We start from the raw sequence: 24,142 nt of genomic DNA, 5'->3' as shown, positions 1-24,142 counted from the left end.
GCAAGACCTGAGCAAAGCCCCCCGATAGGGCAGAACCTCAGGTGTCCATCCGTGACTCGAGGACAGAGACCCCGTCTGGAGACGGACCCCCCCTACATGCAACGTGGTGCCGTGGGCATCTGTCCCACGGAGAACCACAGCCGGTCCGTGCCCTGGAGCCCGCCCGGCAGGAGTCCTGTATTCCGAGGACGCCCACCTGCCTCACTTTCGGTTTCACTTCCCGCTTCCCCAAACGACCTCGTACCCTCGACCCAGGCGACCTGTGTAGACGGCCGGGCTGTGCAGAGCCTGTTTAAGCAGGGGGAGCCTTGGGATGAACCTTTATTCACCAGCGCCGGGATTCATACCAAACCCCACAGTGTAGGGAGAAATACCTGCTCGTTCCCGGCCGTTTGCAGAATCGGAGCAGCCTGGCCAGGACACCGACTTCTTCCCTCAAAACCTATTTCGGACACACGACTTTATCCCCCCAAATGTGCCCACTCGTGTCTCACCGTAGAACTATTTTATTTCCCCCGGAGTCAGAAATACAGAAACCAGGAAGGAAACGCCCGTCAGATGCCTACAGCAGCCCCGGTGTGGACGCCAGCATGAAGCCAGAAAGCCTGGGTTTTGGGTGGCGGTGGGGGGGGTCGGGGGAGACATCGTCCCCCGACGTAAGCGTGCAGCGCTCCTGCGCGACATTTTCCGGGGAGGCGGGGGACGCGGGGAGAGGCTGAAGCCACGCAGGTCACGACATGTCCTCCACGATGAGGATGTCCTCGGGCTCCCGGGAGTTCGGCGGCCGGTGGCCCTCGTCCCAAGACACCTGGGAGACAGAAGTCGGGCAGCGTTGAGGGCACCCACGTGCAAGACCCTCGTGGTGCCGCCCAGAAAGTGCCCGTGCAGAGCTGCATGGTTCCCCGTGGCCGAAGGGTGGACACCTTCTCCCTCCAGTGCATGTGGGGGAAGGTCACTAAGCCACGAACGGAGCAGAGCTCTGCCACCTGCTGCGCCATGGACGGACCCTGAAAGAACAATGGACGATGCTCTGGGTGAGGACAGACAGGCCAGAACCCGTATCATGGGACCCCCAGGTCCAAAATGTCCAGGACAGGCAAATCCACAGGCAGAACGTGGACGCGTGCTCTCTGGGACTGGGGAGGGGACCCATCACGTGGACGGGGTCTCCTCTGGGAGGTGCAAAGGCTCAGGGGACCAACAGAGGGGGCGTCAGAGTCCCCCTTGGAGGACGCAGCTCCTTCCAGCCTGGACGGTGGTGGCCGTTGAATGACTGCTTCAGAACTCAGGGAGGCCCCCCCAGTATAAGAGGGGGTGATCCCAGCCAGCCTGAGCCTGAGCCTGTTTCTAGCCCAGACCTTATGGGGGGGGCCTTTGTGCCGACTATGAAATAGGAATCCTGACAGCCACCTGCCAGCCGCTCTGGGCTCTCAGAAGAGCACCATTTCCTGGACCATGTGTTAAAGGACGGGGTCCTGCAAAGGGTCTGAGGACCACCTGTGCCAGCCATAGTGTGGGCTGTGGACAGGACCCCGAGAAGTTGGGCTGGTCCCCTAACTCAACTAGGCCTTCCCACTGGAACGTTGAGACCCACGGCAAAGCCCCCTGCAAAAGCCACGACCTCACCCCAATTTTTTCCATGAACCCTCAACCCCGCCGGGAAGGCACCCAGGCCTCGTGGAAGCCCCAGGGGGAGCCCCAAGGGGTGGGCTTCCCAACGAAACAGCCTCCAGCCCGAACTAGAGCACCTGTGCTGGGGGCGTCCCTCGGCTCATCATCCGGCAGCATGTGGGGCTGACGCTCAAGGAGGGTCAGAAGGGGCAGCGGTGCCATCCTGGGGAAGGTCCCTCACCTGAGAGCCAGCGGCAACCCCAGGGAACCATGGTCAGGGGTTGAGTGGTGGCCCCCCAGATCCCACATCCATCCAGAATGGCGAGAGATAGCTGTATGTGCAAATAGGATCTGTACCCATGTAATAGGTTCGGGGTCTCCTGATGAGGCTGTCTGACTGTGGAGAGAGAGACCAGCACTCCCCGTGCCTGAGCACCGGCCTGGCATTTCCCGCAGGGAAACAGGGTCACCCCACGTCCCCTGCTCCAGGGGCGGCTTCTGTCTTAAGCCCCAAGTTGTGGCTTTTGTGGTTGAGGTTCCCTTCCCAAGAGGATGGACTTTGTGCTGAAGGCAGCTGGACCCTCATGCCTCTCGCCTCCCTCGGAATTGCACACCAGCGCGTTGGGGAGCGCAGGAGACTCGTGCCCAACCCCGCGGCACCCCTCGGAGCAGCCCCGGCCTCCAGACTGGGAACCGGGAACCTACCTCCGGGGAGAACAGGGTCCCGGTGAGTTCCTTCTTCACCTGCGGGATGCGGGGGAACAGACTGTACCTGCCCGAGGAGGGGGATACCGTGAAGGAACCAGCGAGCCCGGCGTGCACCCTGCAGCCCCGGCCCCCTAGCCCCTCCTACAGAAATCCCGCGCGCACGGCAGCGGCCAGACCCGGTTTGTACGGACCGGACCGACCTCGCGCTGTGGCCATGTGGCCCCGGACAGCGTGGCTGGCGCAGCGGGAGACGCCCCATGGACAGTGACTCCGCCTTCCTCGCCAGCCCTCAGCAACCTGCCATCCGAGCTTGGACTCTGCATTCGCCCTCCCCTGGCCATCCCGTGCGCTCCGGGGTCCTGCATTGGGGTGGGAAGGGCGGGGGCGAGGGTCCTGGGTCCAGGGCTGGGGCTCACCATTTGCAGAAGCACACGAGGACCAGCGCGGGCACTGCCGAGGCCGCTACCAGCACCCCGACCAGGGCACCGGGGAAGTCCTCCGGGAGGCCTGGTGGGGGACAGAGGGAGAGGGTTAGGAGGGCGCGCGCGCGCGGGAGTGGGTGGTCAGCTTTGCGCGCACGCGTGCCCCATACCCTCGACCCCGTTACGGGAGGACTAAGGATGGGGGTTGCTGGGGGAGGCGGGGCGACAGCCGAGGAAGGCAGGGCTTCTAGAGGCGGTGGAAGGCCGGCGCGGGAGTATGCACCCTCCCTCCTGTCCTGTGCCCATGCCGCCCCCGACCCCGGCGGTCCCCACCCGTCTCTTCCACGCCCTACTCCTGAGAGACCGTCCACCATAGACATTTGCGCAAGGACACAACCAGTACCACGCAACGCATTCCTTCTGATGGACGTTCACTTTCAACACGGTGCTACCTAGCCAAAGGAATGAATGCGTAACTGTGAAACTCCAGGATGGCACAGGTGTATTCTCTATTGCCCTGGAGGCTCTCCTTGGGGAACCCTGACGTGACCTGGGCGGTCTGTGCAGCTTCTGGGGAGCTGTGAACCTGTTCTCTGGAAAGAAGGAGCCCCACACTTGCGTCCGGGGGTCCTCTGGGAGACGGCATCCAGCTGGAGCATACTTTGAGCTCCTGCCCTGGCGCTCCCCAGAACGGATGTGTGGGACTCCTCGAAGGATGTCCCCACAGACTCCTGTATAATGGGGTTTCCGCCACCCCTACAAGGAAGTACGCTGAGAGGCCGGGTGAGGGACAGCCCCGCACCCTCCTGCCAGGCCCCCAGAGCACCGCCAGAGCTGCATTTCCGTTTCCTGCCGCCAGCGCTACCGCATGATGAGAGCAGTCACGGTGCAAACCACAAGCTCTGGGATACTCCTCACTGACCCCATAAAGGAGGGGGGTGATGGGGCACCCAGCGGGACGGGCAGAGCCCCCCCGGGCCCTGGCTGACCCTTCTGGGGAAGGGGACACTGCTGGGTTGGGGCATGGCCGGCATCTGGGGCTTTCCAGAACCTGAGCGGGGCTAAGGGAACAGTAGCTCACAGGGGCTAGTGCCCTGTGGTTCATTCTTGGGGTCGCCCTCCTAGGGTGACCGCAGGAGCTCGGGAGGGGGCGCACAGCAGCAGGACACACTAAAGGTGGTGTGTTTCGGCAGAGAGCTAGTAGGGCCTGCCCCGAGCCCCCTCCGCTGGGAGGGGCGCCTGTGCGCTCAAAGCATCCCTGAAAAGATGCGTGCGCCCTAACCCCAAAACGTGGCAACGGGACCTTATGGGAACAGGACCATCTCAGGAGTGGTGAAGTGCGGGGTCCCAGATGAGCTCGCCCTGGACGCAACCGCAGGTGTCCTGGTAAGACCCCGAAGAGGAGCTGCGCAGGGGGACCCCGACCAATATCCGTCTGCGGCGCACGGGGAGTCGGGCGCTCACCGAGACGCAGCGTCGGGCTCCACTCGCTCCACAGCTCGTTATGCACATAGCGCACCCTCAGCCGGAGCGTGGTGTCCGGCCTGACGGCAGAACGCGGCACCACGTACACATTCGAATCTTGCCCCCTCTGCAAAACCTTGAAGAGAAGAGGGCACCGTTTGGGACCAGCGTTGGTGACGCGGGAGGGTCCCCTGGAGTCTGAGCGTTGGGGTCCGTGCCTGAGGCCCAGGACATCCGCGCATCTCTCTAGCCCCAAGCAGGGACCCTAAGGGGCTCTCCCGTGGGAAGGTGGACTCCACGCCTGTGACGCACGACTCCCTGAGCTACGCCCACCGCTCGCGCAGAGTCCCCACGCCCTCAGGGCCTGACCTGCGGTTACTGCAAATCTACACACTGACAGCCAAGGGTGGGTGCGTGGACAGGGCCCCCACCTGGTTCCTGCTTTCTGGGGGCACAGCTGGACTCAATGCGACTCCACCTGGCTCCTGCTTTCTGGGGGGCACAGCTGGACTCAATGCGACAGCGCTGGCCGGGCTCCAGGGGTGTGCCATGCCCTCCCGCCAGTTCTGAGATAGGGCTCACGTGTCCCTCTGCATGACGACCACCTCTGCTTCCACTGCACAGAGCATGTGCCGGTCTGGAGAGACCAGCAGAGTAAGACTGACCGGAACACTAGGCGGTCGTTGGGGAGAAGGAGGCCCAGCCTGCAGGTCCACGGGGCAGGGATGCGTTTCCTCACCCGCCATGACCCCCGGCAAATCCCTGTGTCGTCCAGCTCCGTCCTGGGGCTGGAGTGGAGTGGAAGGCACAGAGTCTTCGCCTGCTGCTTGCTCCAGGGGCCCTGGTGTTTCTTTGTAGCGTAGATTAGAAGATGGACAGTGACCCAAGTTTGCACACCCCGGAAACCCCAGGACATGTTCTTCGCTGTTTCTGTTGCCTGGAAGAACCCAGTTTCTTCTCACGCGTCCATGATGAATGAACTATCTTGCCTTCATCAGCTGTGCGGCTCCTTTTGGACCCTGAGGATCCCATGCTCCTCGCCCCCTCAGCCACAACAGCCCTGGGGCAGGTACTGGACGGGCCCCAGCATGGACTCAGGGAGCTTCCAGGACAGCCCATGCAGACAAAAGCTGAGGGCAACAGCAGGGATCCCCCAGTCCCCAACGAGAGCCCCCAAGGCAGCGAGAAGCTGTACATGTTGCTTGTCCAATGTCCATGGTGCACCAGGTCTCCTATGTCATCCAAGTCGCCGGTGGGGCCCAGACAGGACACCTGTCTCCCCAAGGCCGGCCTTCGGGGACACCTTTGGACGGCACCCAACCCTCTTTGCACTTGTCCCGGCTGCTGCCGCTGTGGTCCACGGGCAGCATCCCGCCGGCGGCACCGGCATCGCGTGGGAGCAGGTGATGCCTGCAGGAACCCAGGTGAAGGATGAGACAGATTCTGAAACGTGGGGGGTTCCTGCTGCCCTTGAGAGCGTACACGGGGATGCTCATCTCTGTGTGAGTGCCCTGGGGTGTCAGGGACCAACGGCTACATCCGCCACAGCTCAAAACCACAGACAACTATCCTCCCCCAGCTCTGGAGTCCAGAAGCCCCACGGAGATCCAGGTGGGACAGGGCCTTGCTCCCTCCTGAGGCTCCAGGGGAGGCTCCTTCCTGTCTCTTCCAGCTTCTGGGGCTCCCGGCGTCCCTGGGCTGGTGGCCATATCCCGCCCATCTCTGCCTCTGTCTTCCCGTGGCTCCTCCTCTGTGTCTGTGTCTCCTCTTCTGTCTCTTACAAGGACACTTGTCTTGGATTTAGGGCCACCCTCATCTAAGATCCTTCCCTTTTATTTGCAAAGACGTTGTTTCTAAACCAGACCCTGTTCTGAGCATTTGGGCGGACATGAGTTTTTGCAGGACGGTGTTCAATGCACGACGAACTTTCAACTGAAAAGGCTTGAGGCGTTGCGTCTGGAAGAAGACCGTTGCTCTGTCCACGGGGTAGACGATGACCCGTGACTTGAGCTGAGTCAGAGGCTTTCCAGAAAACACAGCTTCTCAGTCTGAGACTAACAGCCTGATGGCCACGAAGGGGCTAATGGGGACCCCACCGCCGAGGTGATTTGTGAACACTGATGCTTGATGATGCTTGGACTCAAGCAAAGGAGGCATAGAGAAAAAAGAGACACTTACGGGGTTTGTCTTGGAAGCGCTGCCCTGTAACAAAAGGGAGGATTGTTAGCCTCTGGGGTTTCAGCATTAGATGCAAATGTGGGAACCCACCTGGACCCCCAGAACTGGTATGAAGAACCCTTCTCAGAGCTTCCCTTATCTGCCAAAGAGCAGACAACCGGGAATGAGGCATGCCATCAGTTCCCCCTTTGGGGAGACGTCCCCCCCTCCAGGATGAACGGGGAATGTGTCCTAAATTCCATCTCCAGGGGACTTTCACGCCCAGAAGAAGACAAACAAGACCACTGGTACCTGCTTCAACAAGCATCATCACTATTGTTCTTAAACCCTCTTTCTTCTAGAAACCTATTTGTTCCTCTTCTGGAAGTTTTTTTTTTTTTTTTTCCCTCTCCCTGTCCCCTGGTTTGGTAGGTCGTAAGCTCCTTACTTGCACTATTCAAGAGCCACGTCTTTTGTGAGCTCTTATATGCATATGAATGCCTTTGCTGCCCTCCCCACTTTATTTAATTTACTGCCCTCAGGTTCAGGACCTAAGAGGGTGGAGGAACAGCTTTTCCTCCTCAACACTTCCTTACTATGAATTTGTCTCTGGCTGGTGAGTTTGCTCCAGGGTATTAACAGGGAAGGAGAAGACAAAGTCTACAGTACCTTTTTCTGCATCACTGGATGTTCAAATGTCTAGTAAGGACTGACCCTCTCAGAGACCCTCTGCCTCGTCCAGCACTGACTGAATGCACCTGCCAGGCTCTGGGCAGAAAGCCAGAGGGGAGGTCGCTGCCCACCTGGGGTCTCACATGCACAGGACGCTCTGGCCTGCGCAGCTGTGTGAGGTCACCTGTGTTACCACCTGCCGGAGATCACCTACCTGGAACCAGTGTGAGGTCAGCTGGGCATAGTACCCTGTGTAAGGTCATCTGTGAGAGGTCACTTACGGGAGGTCCCTCATGGGACGTCACTCACAGGAGCCCCGGGGAGGAAGATGTGGGCAGGCAGGACCAGAAGCCACAGACTCCTGGCCGGTTGCCTCCAGGACTCCGACTCCAACCTAAGACCCACACCCAACCTCGCAAGGGTTGTAAGGACAGAAGGGACACGACCTCATTTCCGGTTTAAAAGAAGCCCACCACTGAGTGGCTCACATCTGGGCAGGGCCTGGGGGTCACCTGCAGAGCCCTGAAGTATGTGGAAACTGTGATGTCAAGAACCATGAGGGTGTGGGGCGGGGCCGGCAACATTTATTGAGCACCTACTGTGTGCCCAGAACACCCAGCTGTGCCATTGCTGTACACATAATGACAGCATCCTCGTGCTCACGGAACCTGCCTCTGTGAGTTATGTGCAAAGGCCCTGAGGTCTGAGGTGCTTGGGACTGAATCCCGGAGTCGCCTTCTGCCCCTGGCTCTGGGCTGGGGGTGCATGTTGAGGCCCCAGGCCACAGGGAAACAGAGATGCTGGGTGTCCTCTGGGAAGTCCCCAATTTCCAGGATTTGGGGACATGTCCAGGTCTCAGGCTGCAGAATCTCCCTTGGCACAGCTGTGCTGAGGGGTCCGGGAGAAGGTGGGCAAGTTGAAGATTCAGGGGAGCTCCCAATGCACCTGTCGTGAGACACCCATTCCCAACCCATTTTCACGTTTTGTTTCCAAAAAGGCTGAGAAAGGGGCTGCATCCTGTTAGGGTCTCAACTCTGATATTCTAGAAAAGGCAGCTAATGGGAACGGTGATGGGCAGAGTGTGCATGTGTGGACAGGAGGGGTGTGGGGGATGCCCTTTGACCTTCCCCTCAATTCTGTTACAAACCTAAAGTAACTCAAAAAAAAAAAAAAAAAAAAAAAAAAAAGGAAAAAAAGCTATTTCAGGGCTCCCAGGCTAGCTCAGGCAGAGGACTGTGCAACCCTCGGTCTTGGGATCCCAACTTCAAGTCCCACATTTTGCATAGAGATTAGTTTAAAAAAAAATAAAAATAAGCGGATTCCATGGGGGGAAAAAAAAGGAATGAACCACCGGTGTAGGGTATAGGGCACAGGAGGTCCCAGAGTCTCTGGTCTGTGAGCCGGGATTGAGCTCTGCATGAGCAGACGGGACCGAGCACGGTTTGTAGTTCCCTCGCCGAGGTCGGGGGCTCTTACCGGTCTCTGGATGTCCAGCTCATAATACAAGACTTGAGTCGAAAGCTCGTATCTCATCTCGGGGTTCTCCCACCGGATAATGTGATGCGATGTGTTGTGGGCGATCATGATGTTTGTTGGGGGGTTGTACTTTTCTACGGAAAATAAAACAGAAACAACAACAAAAATCCTTGCAAACACCCAGGGGTCGGTTGTGGAGGGGGCTTCCGGCGGATTGCACCTCTGTAGGAAATTGTGCTATATTTCTTTTTCTGCAGGAAAAAAACAAAACAAAAAAAACACAAAAAAAAAACAGAAGGTGGGGGTGCCTGGGTGACTCAGTGGATTAAGCCTCTGCCTTCAGCTCAGGTCATGATCTCAGGGTCCTGGGATCGAGCCCCGCGTCGGGCTCTCTGCTCAGTGGGGAGCCTGATTCCTCCTCTCTCCCTGCCTGCCTCTCTGCCTGCTTGTGATCTCTGTCTGTCAAATAAATAAATAAGACCTTTAATTAAAAACAAAACAAACCAAAACAGAAGGTGAACTGGGCTTGGAAAGGGAGGGCTCAAGCCAGCTGATGGTGCATGAAGGGGACTGTCCCCTCCGTGGTGCCGGCCACCCCTCCTGGTTGAGTACCCACCCTCCGTGTCCCTGCTGCAGATTTCCGGGACCGCAGGTAAGGACGCCAGCAGACAACCATGTCCTGCTTCTCTGTGCCTCAACTCTGGGACACTCTACAACTTTGGGGACCTCAGTCACCCAGGGTCTGCGTGCACACGGGCATACACCTATATGATGCCGAGCACGGCAAGCTCTGTGTTCTGGCTTCTGCTCCCGGATTGCAAACCAGCGCCTGTTCTGTGGCCTGTGGAGTGCGGTGTCGTTCCCGCTTTTGTGCTTTGGGTTGGCGATGTCACCGTTTGAAACGGCCCCCAAGCGTGCAGTTGGGGTGTTGTCTGATTTGCACAAAGGGAACTGGCACGTCATCTCCAAAACAGGACACTTTGGCACAAGGGTTATTTGGAACTGCAGGCAACCGAGAGTCATGGATCCAGAAAGAAGACTTTCTGGAGCTTTCGTTATCGCACTAAAACCAGAAACTTCTGAGAAAGTAAGATTGCCACAAATCCCGTCTCTGGGGAAGTTTTCTGTCCGTGAAAGTCAGCACCAAATCGTATCTGCACCAAAAAACCTCACTAATACAACCCTGTCTCCCATTACTTTCCGTATATATTTACCACTTCTAAAAGCACAAGCCCATTTTCGTTTAAATCCATAGTTAATAGATTTTTATTAAAATGGTATATAAGTAAAATATTTTAAAAAATATGTCTAAGTCCCTGAATCTAACCACTTCCTTGGGACATTTTCCTGTATTTTCTGTGAAGCCCTTCCCCATGCATATCAAACTTAAAAATTAAAATTAAAATTAAGTAAACTTAAAACTTAAAATTAAAATTGAAATAAAAAAAACTTAAAATTATCAAACAAATTAATATTTGTGAGCTTTTCTCCCATTAATAGAGCATCTGTCAGTTTAATTTGCAAGCCCTGCCCACAGAATCTAAGAGGGTCGAGGAAAACTTTTTTTCTTCTTTTGCATCCCTACACACAAGAAGGTCACGATGTGACTGTTGGAGAAACTACACACATGCGATAAGCATTGTTCAGTCTTAAGGTATAGGGCTGTGGGCATCGGGTGCACCATCAGTTCATCAGTAATGTACATTATGTAAGATGTCTTTAAACAGAAACACAGTTATAACACGACAGACCCTGTATTTCCACCCCTTCAGCTGTGATAAGTTGAGTTTTGCAAATTCAGGATTTGCAGGGAATTTACATAAATTAGCAAAAATGGGTACGTGACATGAACACATGCCTTTCCTGCAACCCACCGCAAGGGGACAGTCAGGGCCACCGTGCCTGTCTGTGTCTCTCTGTTTCCCAGACCTCGAGTGCCGACCTTGGACCTTGCTCAGGCTGGTCCTGAACCCAGGGCCGCGTCCCACACGGCGAGGGTGTGAGCCCAGATGCGGGAAGCCCGCTCTCCTGGCTCGGGGGCGTGTAGGGGAGAACACAGGTCGCGGGAGCGTCTTACCGATCTTACGGGCTTCAAACGGAACAAAGTCCAAAAACGGGATTGCGGTCTCACTGCTGGTCCCATTCAGTAGGAAGAAGTAATTATCCATACCCTGGGGTTCACCGAGTTCATCGAAATGGCAGCCCACGCGGGTCCCCGTGGGGTCTGTGACGTAATGCACGCACTCCGCCTCATCCTCGTGCCTGTCATTTGCAAAAGGGATGCGGGAAAAGCCTGACTGTGTATCCTTCTGGGCAGACATTATCAGCAAGAAGATCTCCCCAAACCCAGAAAAGCCTCCAAAAAACCCCAAACCAAAACAAGCAAACAAAAACACCGCAAACTGATACAAATTCGTCCCCAAATAAGTACAAAACCAGAACGGGATATGCGTCCTAGGGAATCGGCCAAGACCCTGCACAGACGGGGACGGATCCTGCCCTTTGCAGGGCGAAGCCATTGCAACCATCCGTGCATGATAAACATCACGAAATTGTGGCTTTCGTCCTCTCTTTAGGACAGGAGGAGGGTTTGCAACCCAGAGCTAGGCGGCCGCCAAGGCGCCGTGTCTCCCTTCCCAGGGTTTTGTGATTTTGTGGCATTTCCGGGCAGAGCCCCCTGGGGTCCCCCGGCTCTCTGGGCCTCTCCCGCTATGATCCCCGCATAGATCCCCGGCGGTGCAGGGCGGCGTCCGGCTTACAGGGAGGCCCACCAGAAGAGCCGGTAGCAGACGTCGGCGGGGGCTCGGGGGCCGGGCGCCCAGCTGCAGTTCATGAGACGGACGTTGTAGATGAAGCAGGAGAAGTTCACGGCGCCGGAACCTTCCCTGCCTGGGGCGACACCCAGCGACGCTCTCAGCGGTGGCACCGCCACCAGCAGCCCCCGAGGGGTGACACGAGTGGATGCCCACGGCGCTGGGCGGGAGTCGGGGGCCCACCAGCTCTAGGGACCTCACCTGGGTTTGCGAAAAGCAAGACTTCCTGGAATTTGGCCCCGTCACAGGTGACCCTCACGGTCAGGTTGGCTCCCCGATGCAGCACGCGGTTACGGAAGATGCAGAAGTACGTGCTGTCCTCTCTGATCTGGAAAGCGAACCATCGAGAACCCACACGTCACACACGCATTCTGGGCTCCCTCGGACCCGACTCGGCCCTGGGAGGGGTCCACAGCCGGGCATCCCCATCCTGGATCAGGTACCCCTCGAACCCCTTTTCAAGCCTGTTGCACGCTAGGTCTCGTGCCTGACCTACCGAGCCCGGTTTCAGCAACGAATCCTGCTCAAATGATTATTGAGAATCCCTCCCCCGCCCCTGGTCCTCTGATGCTGGGAACAGGTCACCCCAAAGAGGCCACTTGGGTGCAACGATTTTGAGCTGAAAGCAAAGGGCACACACACACACACGAAAACTCATTGCCCTCCTCTGTGCCTAAAACCCGGGCACACGTTTCCTTTTCGGAAGGCCCCCCCCCCCCCCCCCGCCACCGTGGGTGTAACCAAGAAGGGCAGAGTGAATCCCACTGGCAGAGACCATTGCAGACACCCAACAACCTGGAAATAGATCCCAGTCTGCAGGACAAACTTTGCCGAACCCTTCCACTGGTTCCTCCAAACGATCTCCTGCCCCAAGACCTGCAGAAACCTACCGCTTCCCGATAATAAGCAGCCCACGGGACCTGCTGAGTGAGACGCCCGGGAAACCGCTCGCCCTGCAGTAATGCAACGAGCTCACAGCTGGCCCAGAATGGCCAGGATCTGAGTCACACCAATGGTGTCCCTGATTCTGTCCTTGCGTCCAGTGCTGCGTAAGGATTATTCTGACCCAGAAGCAACCGAGAACCAGCAGCTACAGAAAGAAACCTTCCTGGAGCTTCCCTGATCGGACTAACAGCACAAACCTGTAGAAACACACATGACACGGATCCCCGCTCTCTCTCTGGGGGAAGTTTTAGGACCATGAAGAAGGCAGAAAGTCAGCACCAAGACAGAGCCATACAAACCACCCTACTGACATGAACCATGTCTTCCAAGAGTGTCCTTCAAATATCTATCTTCCCCCGCAATTTGCTGCCCTTAGCAGCGTCCAACGCTCTTCCTGCCGCTTGTCACTTCTGCACCATGTATCTGCTCTTCGTGAAAAACCATATACAAACTCTCAGGTCTAACCACTCCTTTGGGGGCATTTTCTTCTTTCTATCAAGACACCCACGTCGCGCCACCTAAAATTTTTAACCACAGAATGTGCGTGCCTTTTCTCAGTTCGGCTGTCGTCTGTCATTTTAATTTGCAGAGCCTCGCGGACCGAACTTAAGAGGGTGGACAAAAGTGGTGTTGCGCGCCTGCACCACGATACAGTTTTCCCAGTCCTCTGCGTGACTCCGAGGCTCTGCCAAAGGTCAGAGCTGGTGGCCGACACCCTGGCTGGAGCCTCCTTTGTCCTCATTTGGGGGGGGGGGGGTGTTGGTTGATGTGATCAATTGTGAACGCATTTTATTAATGCTCCTGTAGTAACACGGCTGTTTTGTCTTTGTGGGGGAGGCTTTCCGGGTTTGCGGGTTGGATTTTGTGTTTGATTAAGTTTCCCCAAGAAGTGTTACTGGGGATGCAGGGGGAGGTGAGTGGCCACAGTACCCTGGGGGTCGGGAAGGGGCCGTGGGGGGAGGTCAGGGGCGTGAATATCCCTGAGAATCCAGTCAGGCCTGCCCTCCAGCACAGCTTCTGGAAGGGGATTCCGGAAGCATCCAGGATTCTGGAAGCAAGGCCGGGTGACAATGGGGGAGGGGGTTCTGGAGACACTCGGGTGACCTGGTACTTACCAGGCCCACCAGGCCTGGGACAGGGAGAGGGTTGCCCTTTGAGGTTGCCCTCAGAGAAAATCAGTGAGGACCCAAATCGTGAAATGATTCTGCCATAGGAAATAACAGGACGATTTATTTTTTTTCCCTAGATATGACAGTAGGACACGTGCCCTTTCTGCCTACAGAAACCCTTTATCGCGAAAAGGTTTTCCTGCATGAAACAAACAAACAAACAGAAACGGTTGCTCGGGAACCCTAAAACACACACGTATTTTGAAAAAGGATGATAAGCAAAGACCTAGGGCTGGGGAGAGAGGAAGGGGTCCCCCCAAGCTCCTCGTAAGGGGAACAGCCTAGGAATTACAACAGAGAACAAAGAGCCCCTTTAAAACAGCCAGGCAGGAAAATCTCAGATTTACATAAAAATCGGGTGATTGACGGCCTTAAAACGCCAACCGGGAGGCCACCAGCAGGGGACCCATTCCGAGGTTTTTTTGGGGGAAAATGGTTGAAAAGAAGTTTTAATACTTCAGGACTGGTTTGTGAGCCAGATAGGAGAAAAGCACCTTCTTCAATCACAAGGGCTCACAAAAGTGTCCCAATCATCACCCATCCTGAGGCCAAATACAAATCTTAAAATATATATATATATATATATATATATATATATATATATATATATTTTTTTTTCCTAGTTCCAAAAAGGATAAAATACACCTCCTGCCTCTTTATTAGCATCCATTAGAAAACGGGCAATAGCACGGGTCTCCCGGACACGTGTGTGAGTCTCTTTTACAGCTGAAGAGGATGCAGCTGGGTTCTGGGGTTCTGGGTCCCAGCGGGGTCTGTCAGGGGCCCGGAAGCCTCTGCATCTGAAGCGTCCCATAAGGGGCTCCTGCCTCCTGTCTCTGCAGGAAATTTGCTCCAACATACAATTTCCCACTTGTTGAAAAGATGGGACTTTTAATACAATGAAAATCATAGCAATAATAAAAAAAAATAGAAATAAAAGGTGGGACTTGGATGCTTCCTTCACATCAAGACAGAGAACAGGTGTGTCACAGGTTGTGTCTGGCAGAAAAGGCAGAAAAGGCAGAAAAGACAGAAAAGGCAAGGTCCCTCCTGTCTCTGCCATGACGGAGCAGGAGGCCCGGGAGCCCCTTGCATCCCGGTTTCCTGCTGATTTCAACCATAGACAGCATGTTTGCTCCTCAACCCGTGCTGGCCTTCTGGTCGGGCAGGGGATTTTGTCTGACTCATTTACATATTCATACATGTATTTCTGTTTTGCTCTGCACTTTAGCTTTTGACCATTTTTTTAATTTTAATTTTTTATCGTGGACAAGTAGGCGTAACCACGAAATGGACCGTGTCCTTCCCTCTTAGGCGTGCACATCAGTGGTGTGGGGCACCTCTGCTATGTGGTGGAAACCTTACGTCTTGTTCCAGAATATCATCACACACATACCCCCTCCCGGTGCCCCCTAACTAGGCCTCATTCACCCCCTTCCCCCAGCCCCTGGCAAACACTAACATACTTTGTTTTACCACGATTTGTCTATTTGGGCAGCTTCACAGAGCTGGGCTGATGGAGCCTTTTGGGTCTGCATTCCCAGACACAGTTGGGAGGTTCATATACATTGTAGCAAAGTTCATATACATTGTAGCAAGGTCTGCACACATTCTAGCAAGGTCTGCACACATTGTAGCAAGGTTCATATACATTGTAGCAAGGTTTGTATACATCGTAGCAAGGGCCACACACATTGTAGCAAGCGTTGTATACATTGTAGCAAGGTTTGTATACTTTGTAGCAAGGGCCATATACATTGTAGCAAGGGCTGTATACATTGTAGCAAGGTTTGTATACTTTGTAGCAAGAGCCATATACATTGTAGCAAGGGTCGAGCTGCTTCCCTTTCACAACTGCCTGGGAGTATGTATTTTTAATCCTTTTCCCCTTACCGTGGCATCACCACTGAACACTCCTATGGGGCCAAAATGAGGAACTGGAAAAATTGGGCAAAGCAGCATCCGCCGGGGCTGTGACGGCAAGCAGCCCCACACGGCGTCTCGTGCTAACTATGGACCCATGAGGTCACGAGATTTAAAAAGAACTTGAAAGGAAAAACAGAGCACGTGGAAAAAAAGAAAAAAAAAAGTGAGTACAGCGGCATCCTGTTTGTGAAATCCCGGATTCCGTGGGTGCAGGGTGGCCCGGCCAACAAGGAATCGTGGGCATTCACTGCCCACGGGGCCGGTCAGGTGGGGTCTGACCAGGAAGGTCCTTATATACACTCCGATTTCCTCAACTTCAAAACGTAGGAACACAGACTCAGAGCATCACTGACATCTGTTTGTCTGTGCCCCATCTCGTGCTGAAAGGCAGAGGCAGACCCCCGGGGGCTCCTGGGAGGTCTTCACGCTGCAGAGAGACCCCCATCCTGACCCGGAGCTGGGTCTCCCTCAGCGGGGCCTGCTAAGGAGGGAATAAAACCCACAGTCCAGAGATGCCTTCAGGGGTTGACTAAACCCACATCTATTCCATCTTCCCTGCAAGCATCTCTGGGCAGCCTCACAGAAATCCCAGTGACCAAGTCTGCAGTCATGTTTTCTGAGTCTGCAAAAAAACCAAAATCCAGTCAACTAACTCCCAACTGAAGAAGGAGGAAGAGGAAGAGGAGGAGAAGAAAGAAAGACCCCTCCTATTTAAAAAAAAAAAAAAAGAATTATGTTTTCCCAAAGGACGTCTTGAGGCAGTCGGGAATTAGAAGCACCACGCAGGCCGTTTTAAACAAAAGTGACCCTAGAAGGCAGCCCTCAAGGACACCGGTTCCAGCACCTTCACTTTCCAACCAGCAGGAAGGAGTTGGCCTGCCCCTCCGTTAATCTAAGACATTAGAACCCCTCTCTGCAAAAGAGCTAGCATTTTTTTTCCCTTTCCTGCAGAAAACCCTCAAAACAAATCTGCTCAGAGCAGGCGGAAGGAAATGAACCAGAGATTAGTAACACGGAAAACACACATAGGCAAAAAACGGACGGCCTTGAAGAACATGTAGAGGGACTCGGTTTTATGTTGCCGGCAGAGCTGGGATCTAAGACCATCTGGAGGATATTTTATTTTATTTTTTTAAAGATTTTATTTATTTATTTGACAGAGAGAGTGTGTGAATGCACACAAGCAGGGGGAGAGGCAGAGGGAGATGCAGATTCCCCACTGAGCAGAGAGCCTGATGCAGGACTCGATCCCAGGACCCTGAGACCATGACCTGAGTCGAAGGCACTTGCTTAACTGAGTGAGCCCCCCAGGTGTCCCTCACAGGATATTTAAAAGAGAAAGAAAGAAAGAAAGAACCAGTTTCATTTAAAAATAAAAATTTAAAAAAAAAACAAGGCAGCAATCTGGCTCAGTCAGTGGACTGTGCAACTCTTAGATCATGGGGTCATGAGTTCGAGTCCCACACTATGTGCAGACTTATTTAAAAATAAAATCCTTTTTTTTTTTTTAAAGAAATGTAAAGCTATAAAAAAAAAAAACCCAAAATGTCATGCTCATGCAGTAAATTCAGCATTATTATTATTATTTTTTTTAACCCCATCAAGATTGTGCTCGATGCATTTTCATGAGGTCCATGCAGGAGGCGAACCAAAGGGATAATCTCGGCAGAGGTCCAAACACACATTTTCAAGACTTTCCCAAATCTGTGCTAGAGAAAAACAACATGGAGCACAGCAGGCACTTAAATGAATCTCTTCAAGAGGACAAAGACGGTTTTGGCTTTGGGGTTTTGTGATTGTTGATGTCCGCTGTTTTTCACCAAAAGGCCGTGTTGTAATTCATACGGAAACACTAAATGTAGGAACGTTTTCTTGAATTTGCAAGGAAAAATGAGATGAAACAGAAAGCCAAGACCCTTACAGAGGGGAGGGGCACACTCGCATTGTTCCTCAATCACAGGACGACATTCAGAAAACCAGATGCTTCCGCCAAACATACTGAATTTGTAAAAAATGATAATAATAATAATTATAAAACAAAACAAATAACCCTGGACAGGAAAGCCATTAAATTAATGCCTTCCGTGCACCAACAGCCAACACTTAAAATCGGGGAAAAAAAAAAATTCAGGCAAGCCACAGAACGCGATACAATGCTTAGAAATGACCCCCTCATCAAGGAAGGTCAGCGACCCATTTCTTTCTGTTGCACTATGTTAAAATTTGATTTCATTAGTTTTTAAAAAGCACAGGTACAGGACGACGCCCACAGCTGGGTCGCTGCGACCCCCTATGGGGAAACTTCCTTCATCTTCCTGCCCCGACCCCGGGGGCCATAAATCCCTGCTCCTAAGGGGTGACCGTAGCAGACTATATCACCTCCCAATAAACCACCTCGGCACAAGGATTATTTTGAGCCGAAGGCAACTGCAAAGACCAGATAGAAGACACGCCTGGTGCAGGACTGGAATCTCCGGAGACAATGCAAGACCCCCCCCTCAGCCTGCAGATGGCGCCAGAGGAACCCATATATAAAATCCTCATGGGGAGCCTGGTGGACAGTGAGCTGACCTTGCTCTCAGCTCAGGTCCTGATCTCAGGGTCAGCAGATACAGCCCTGCTTTGGGCCCCACGGTCAGCATGGAATCTGCTTGGGATTCTCTGCCCCTCTCTCTGGGCCTCCCCGCCCCCCAAATAAATCCATAAATCGTTTTTTTTTTTTTTTTTTTTTTTTTTTTAAAATTCCTGCTAGAAACAGCCATAATGATACAGGGGTCCCCTTCCCCGCAGTCAGGGGTTTGGGAGCACAGCCCACCTGCTCATTCTGGGTTTTGGCTTTTCCCCGGGGAAGCCTGGATTCCCTTTTCATTCTAGAATCGGTTTATGGGGGGATGCCAGCGGGTGTCTCAAGGTACTGTCCTCCCGGAGGGATGGAATGTCGGGGCTGGAACCGCCCCAGGGGCAGGGTTTGGGGCAGAGGACATGGATCCCTTGCAGCCTCTTGTCTGGAGCACATCCACACCCGTTGTGGGGAACCCCCACTCCATCCCCAGGAATCCCAAATTATTATAAAGATAACTTTAAGCTGAAGACGTTTGGATTCAAGAGATGCAGAAAGAAACATTTTTGAGGAGAGGTTTTTTTTTTTAATCTGACTAAAAGCACAAAGTTCTGGAAAATGAGGCTACCATAAATTCCCTCTTTGGAGTGAACTTAACGTCCAGGAAGGACATCGAGGGTAAACCTACCATGAATGCCCTCTTTGGGCAAAGATTTAGGGCCACTAAAAAGTCAGAAAAACTTCTCAAACTTACATGAACAAGCATGATTCCAAACTTTATCTCTTGTTGTTGTTTTTTTTTTTTTTTTCTGGAAAACTCCTTGTTCTAACCGTAGAGAGCTTTATTGTCTCCTTCCTTTTTCGTATTGGTTAGGTACAGAAACCCTTTTTAGCTATTCATTGAGCTGTTTTTTATAAGCTCCATATGCAGGGGAATATATTTTTCTCCCTCCTCTTTATCTGTCTCTCAACATGTTAATTCACAGGCCTCTGGGGACAGAACCTAAGAGGGTGGATGACGAGGTTTTTCCTTCCTGACATCCTTAGAATGAAACTAAGGGAGTGTGTGAACTAGGCGATGAATGAATAAACATAGCCCCGAAACGCAAACTGAATCCAGGGGAGCTGTTTTAACATGAAGGGAATGGAGCCCATTTAATGGGCAAATTCACATCTTTCCCCCTCCTGCCTCACTACGGGGAGAAATCAAATGAAGGCATACGCCAAAAAGACAGCTATTCCATTCTCCCTCATATGTGAGACGTAGTGTGTAAGTTTTATTCCCACCATACAGAAGCAGAGTAAAAGAGGTCATCCTATATATGGGATTTGCCCCAGTCCCAAATAGACCACTTGGGCATATGAATCATTTTGAGGAGGGGGCACCTGACAAATAGAGAGATACAAGAGGGCTTCTCTGCCTCCTTATCTACATAAAAGCAGAACACAAAAGACCTTTTCACAAAGGGTTTTCCCACCTTCTCCTGTGCCAGGAAGATGAGAGTGACCCTTATTACTGGAGAGGGACCACCAGCACAGAGAGGACACTGCACAGACAGACCTTACTAAAATAACCTGTACTGGCTATTAGTTCACCTACTGATTCCTTAGTCACGTTCCCACAATTTAGTGGCCCCAGAAGCCAAAATCCCCATTCCTTCATCATGAAATCTCCTCCATTTCTCACTCCTTTAAAAAAATGGCAGGAAATCTTCTTAGTCTGACCACTTCTTGGGGTGTTTACGTTGCTTCTGTGACTCTTCATGTATGTAAAAAGTTGAACTGAGAACAAATCTGTACGTCTTTTTCCCTGAAAAATCTGGCATTGGTCACTTTAATTTGCATGTCTCTATCACAGAACCTAAGAGGATGGAGCAAACGTTTTCCTTCCCTGACAAGAGCAATAAGAGTGGAAACCAAGAGCAGGCAGGGGACTCAAGAGTCATTTCACAAGAAAATTCAAGATTTCCAAGGAGCAAAGCCGTAAGGCATGAGCCATGAGCACTCACCTTTGGCGCTTGCGTGGTGGAGAAGCTGGGCATGGTGGGAGAGTTGGGAGGGGTAGATATCATGCATTCCTGCTGACTCACATTCCTTATGTAATTCCAGGTTAACATTCTTTTCCTTGAATCTAGCTGCAAGTTGGTAATAGGAGATCTATTGTCCCCTGCTGTACTTAGAAACAAACAAACAAACCACTTAGTAGGAATTAGAACCCCCTCCCCAGGTGATGTCATAGTTACAGGTCAGGGGAGATAATCTGCAAACACCAGGCCTGGATTGTTACGTTTGTTTGTTTACTGAGGCTGAAAATCACGCCCAAAATAAACCATTTCAAAGTGAACAATTCAGGGACATTTATGAGCCCATGAAAAGACGCTCAGAACCATTAGGTATCAGGGGAAGGGTAACAAAACCCTAAAGAGAAGTCGCTTCATTCCCGTCAACTTAGCTTTCGTAATAATAATTTGAAAAATACAGAAAATAATTTGAAAAATACGAGGTAGTTTGCCTGGGTGGCTCAGTGGTTAAGCGTCTGCCTTCGCCTCAGGTCATGATCCCAGGGTCCAGGGATGGAGTCCCACATCGGGCTCCTTGTTCAACGGGGAGTCTTCCTCTCCCTCTGCCTCTCCCCAGTGGCCTGTGCGTTCTCTTTCTCTCTCTCTCTCTTGCTCCCTCTCTAAAATAAATAAATAAACAAATAAATATAATATATATAATATAATATACATTATATATAATATATTTATATATAATATATAGTATATAATATAATAAATAAAATAAAATATGATTAAAATAAATACAATATAATAAATAAAATATTTTTAAAAAACAAAGGAAAATACAAGCCAGCTATTGTCATAATTTGAAAAATAAAGAAAACAATTTGAGAAATACACAAGTTAAGTATAGTAATGATGAGAAAAATATGCAAAATAATTTGAAAAGTACAAGTTCACTATAACAATAATATGAAAAATAAAGAAAATAATTTGAAAAGTATGGAGAAGTTAGCTGTAGCAACAATAATTTGAAAAACAAAAATGATTTGAAAACTACACAAAAGTTAACTGTAGTAATAATATTTTGAAAAACACAGATGATACAGAAAATAATTTGAAAAATATGGACAAGTTAGCTATAGCAACAGTAATTTGAAAAATACAGAAAATAATTCCAAAAGAACAAGTTAGCTAAGTAACAATGTGAAAAAGAAAATAGCTTGAAAAATACAGAAAATAATTTGAAAAATACAGACAGGTTAGTTATAGCAATAATAATTTGAAAAATACAGACAACTTAGCTATAGTAGTAAAATCTGAAAAATACAGAAAACAACTTGAACAATATAGACAAGTTAGGTATAGCAATAATAATTTGAAAAAATACAGCCATGGGGCGCCTGGGTGGCTCAGTGGGTTGAGCCTCTGCCTTCAGCTCAGGTCATGATCTCAGGGTCCTGGGATCGAGCCCCGCATCGGGCTCTCTGCTCAGCGAGGGGCCTGCTTCCCCCTCTCTCTCTCTGTCTGCCTCTCTGCCTACTTGTGATCTCTCTGTGTCAAATAAATAAATAAAATCTTAAAAAAAAAGAAAAAAGAAAAAATACAGACAATGTAGCTACAGTAGCGATAATTTGAAAAGTACAGAAAATAATTTGAAAAATACAGACACGTTAGCTATAGGAATAATAATTGGAAAAATACAGAAACTGATTCTTAAAACATAAAGAAATAAAAATTAAAATATCTTAAATACAGAAAAAGGTTTAAATACAGGAAAAAAACTTTTAATACAGAAAAAATTACAGAAAGTATTTAAAAAATTAAAATTACAGAAAATAATTTGAAAAATACAGACAGGTTAGTTATACAGACAGGTAGGTTGTAGAGACATTAGGACCCTGTAAACCTTCTGGGAGGGAATGCAAACTGGGGCCTTCCTGGGTCAATCTAATTAAGGAGCTTCTGTCCCATGCCTTCTGGGTGGGCTTTAACTCTTGGGGTAGGGCAGGGAGTGGGGGACCTGATGCATCACCTGGACCAGGAAGGAACCCGTCACAGGGGAGGACAAGTAGAAACTAACCATGAGGACTTTAATTCTCCCTGTTGGGAAAAAAAAAAAAAAAAAGCACGAAGAACCAATTTGCAACATCAGAGCCAAGAATACAGAATGGGGGGAATGCAGTGTCTCTCCAAAAAATGGTGGGAAAAGCCGTCAGTCACTTGCCAAAGAGTGAAACCACACCACTAACCAGGTTCACCAAAAAAATGAGCTCAAACTGGATTCAAGCCTTGAAAGTGCAACCTGAAACCACAAAACTCCTAGGCAAGAAAAAAAAAAAAAAACGTAAAGCCAAGTTGGAAACTTCCTTGACTACGGTCTAAGCCATGATTTTTTTTTTTTTTTTTGACTTGACCCCAAAAGCAAAGGCCACAAACGTACAAAGTAGAACATGGCCCTTCCCAGAGGGGCTTTGCAAGCATCAAAATTCCAGAATGTCTGGGCTCGGATCTGGAGCATCTGTGAAATGTGGTCGTCCGAGGGGTGAACGCCCGTCCTCAGCCTCGGGGGAGGAGAGATGTCCAACGTCCCCAGGACCCGAGCACCCAACCAGGGGATATTTTTCTCCCTGTGTCTGAGCCATCTTTCCTGGGCCACCTGCCTACGATTTCTACGTTTTCTTGCACCTTTGGGGACAGGGTTTGTGGATTGGCAGATTTTTTTTGTTTTTAAAACATATACTTTTAAAAGATTTTTTCTTTCTTTCTTTTCTTTTTACTATTTTATTTATTTGTCAGAGAGAAAGAGAGACAGAGCACAAGCAGGGGGACCAGCAGAGGCAGAGGCAGACGGAGAAACAGGCTCCCCGCTGAGCAAGGAGCCCCATGGGGGACTCCATCCCACGACCCTGGGATCATGATCTGAGCCAAAATCAAAAGTTGGACACTTCACTGACCGAGTCACCCATGCGTCCAAAATTGTTGCATTTTAATAAGCTTTTCCCCCCCAGGACAGGCAGAAGGTCTGACAACTGAGCTGGGTTTGACTGACCTTTCAGTCCCTGATTCTGCCAGAGGTTAAACCAAACAACCACTTATAGGTTGATTTGCAAAAGGACCTCTTCCCCTACCAGGGTGGAGGGTTGGAGGGGAGATACCTCAGGTCTGGTGGAGGGATGTTTGTCCCCTTCTGGCGTGGGTGTATGGTAGTTTCACCCCACCCAGACCCTGGCGTTGGAGCCCCTGCCTGTACCTACCCAGCTGTGCTCGTCCGCAGCACGCCGAGTTCAGGAGCACCAGAAAGCTCACAAGACCCAGCATGGTCGCCATGCACCAGCCCCAACACTGCACCTACACAGGAGGAGAACCCAGGTCAGAGGTCAGATTCCAAGCTGGAACCACCCCCCCCCTTATCACCCTCAGGGGTGTCAGCGATAATGAGCCTTTACAGAACATGCAGGAGCTCTTGGGGTGCATCCTGTGACCTTATTTGGCCAGCAGTGCCCCATCCCAGTACTGTGTGGGGCCACCGTCCTATTCCCACACCCCTGGTTCCCTGCAAAATCACGGCACCTCTGAAATTCTGCTGGAATCCCCCCAAAGCATCAGTACGTTCAACATGCTTCCTTGATGACCACTTTCTGCAAGCTGGAATTGAACCAACTTTCCCCACCGGGCGTGATTTTCCTCACCCCACTGTCCCTGCCCATTGCTGGTCCAGCCCACATTCCTGCTGCTGAGATGCTTGTGTGGGGAACCATTCCAAACCCCTGAGCTACCGTAGGGATTATTTTAGGCTGCTTCTCTTGTGCACGGTGGCTGAGGGCAGCAATGGCCTGCAGTAAAGAAGAAGGAATGAGTGGTGAGGATACTGGTCCCCAGCAGCCACTTTGGGGTATGAGGCAACTCTGTCTGGCCCTGAGCCAAGCCCCCGGGGCTACCATTTCCCTATACAACAAAGGTCCCAGCAGGCAGGAACGTTCCTGGCAGCATTGTTAGGGACTGACCAGGGTTCACAAGGAGCTCATATGCCTTGGAGTCCATGTGATGAGTCCTGAGTTTAAAAGCCATCTGGAAGCGGGCAGCGAGTTGGGGAGCTGGTTGTGTTGCAGAGGCCAAAAAAAGCGATGGAATTTTATGATGGAAGGTCTTTCTGTGTCTGGTGATTGCCTGGGCAGGGTTTGGTATCTTTGAGTGATTTTTTTTTTTTAAAAAG

At 51.4% G+C, this 24,142-nt stretch overlaps 1 protein-coding gene across 1 annotated transcript; it reads right to left on the bottom strand.

Annotated features, from left to right (window-relative positions):
* Nucleotides 1–490: 490 nt before the first annotated feature.
* On the bottom strand, nt 491–15,451 carry LOC131821160 (granulocyte-macrophage colony-stimulating factor receptor subunit alpha-like). The gene is made up of 10 exons (XM_059156985.1): nt 15,331–15,451; nt 11,525–11,651; nt 11,270–11,399; nt 10,588–10,772; nt 8,511–8,644; nt 6,384–6,407; nt 4,206–4,341; nt 2,736–2,826; nt 2,317–2,383; nt 491–1,007 (listed from the first exon to the last, which is right to left on the bottom strand). The coding sequence occupies exons 1-10, from the start codon at nt 15,397–15,399 to the stop codon at nt 555–557; spliced, it is 1,416 nt and encodes a 471-aa protein (XP_059012968.1). The 5' UTR covers nt 15,400–15,451; the 3' UTR covers nt 491–554.
* Between the last annotated feature and the right edge of the window lie 8,691 nt (nt 15,452–24,142).

The sequence above is a fragment of the Mustela lutreola genome, chromosome X, assembly GCF_030435805.1.
Source record: "Mustela lutreola isolate mMusLut2 chromosome X, mMusLut2.pri, whole genome shotgun sequence".
Classification (NCBI taxonomy): Eukaryota; Metazoa; Chordata; class Mammalia; order Carnivora; family Mustelidae; genus Mustela; species Mustela lutreola.
The sequence above is the reverse complement of the archived record's forward strand: the minus strand, read 5'-3'. Positions and strand labels throughout refer to the sequence as shown.

What these genes read in the sequence shown, in the direction of transcription:
- LOC131821160 (XM_059156985.1), bottom strand. Translation starts at nt 15,399, where the DNA reads ATGCTGCTTTGCCCAATTTTTCCAGTTCCTCATTTTGGCCCCATAGGA. An exon ending in GTTTGAAGCCCGTAAGATCG is followed by an intron (nt 8,645 to 10,587) that starts GTAAGACGCTCC and finishes TATTTTCCGTAG; the next exon opens with AAAAGTACAACCCCCCAACA. An exon ending in GAGCCCGACGCTGCGTCTCG is followed by an intron (nt 2,827 to 4,205) that starts GTGAGCGCCCGA and finishes GTCCCCCACCAG; the next exon opens with GCCTCCCGGAGGACTTCCCC.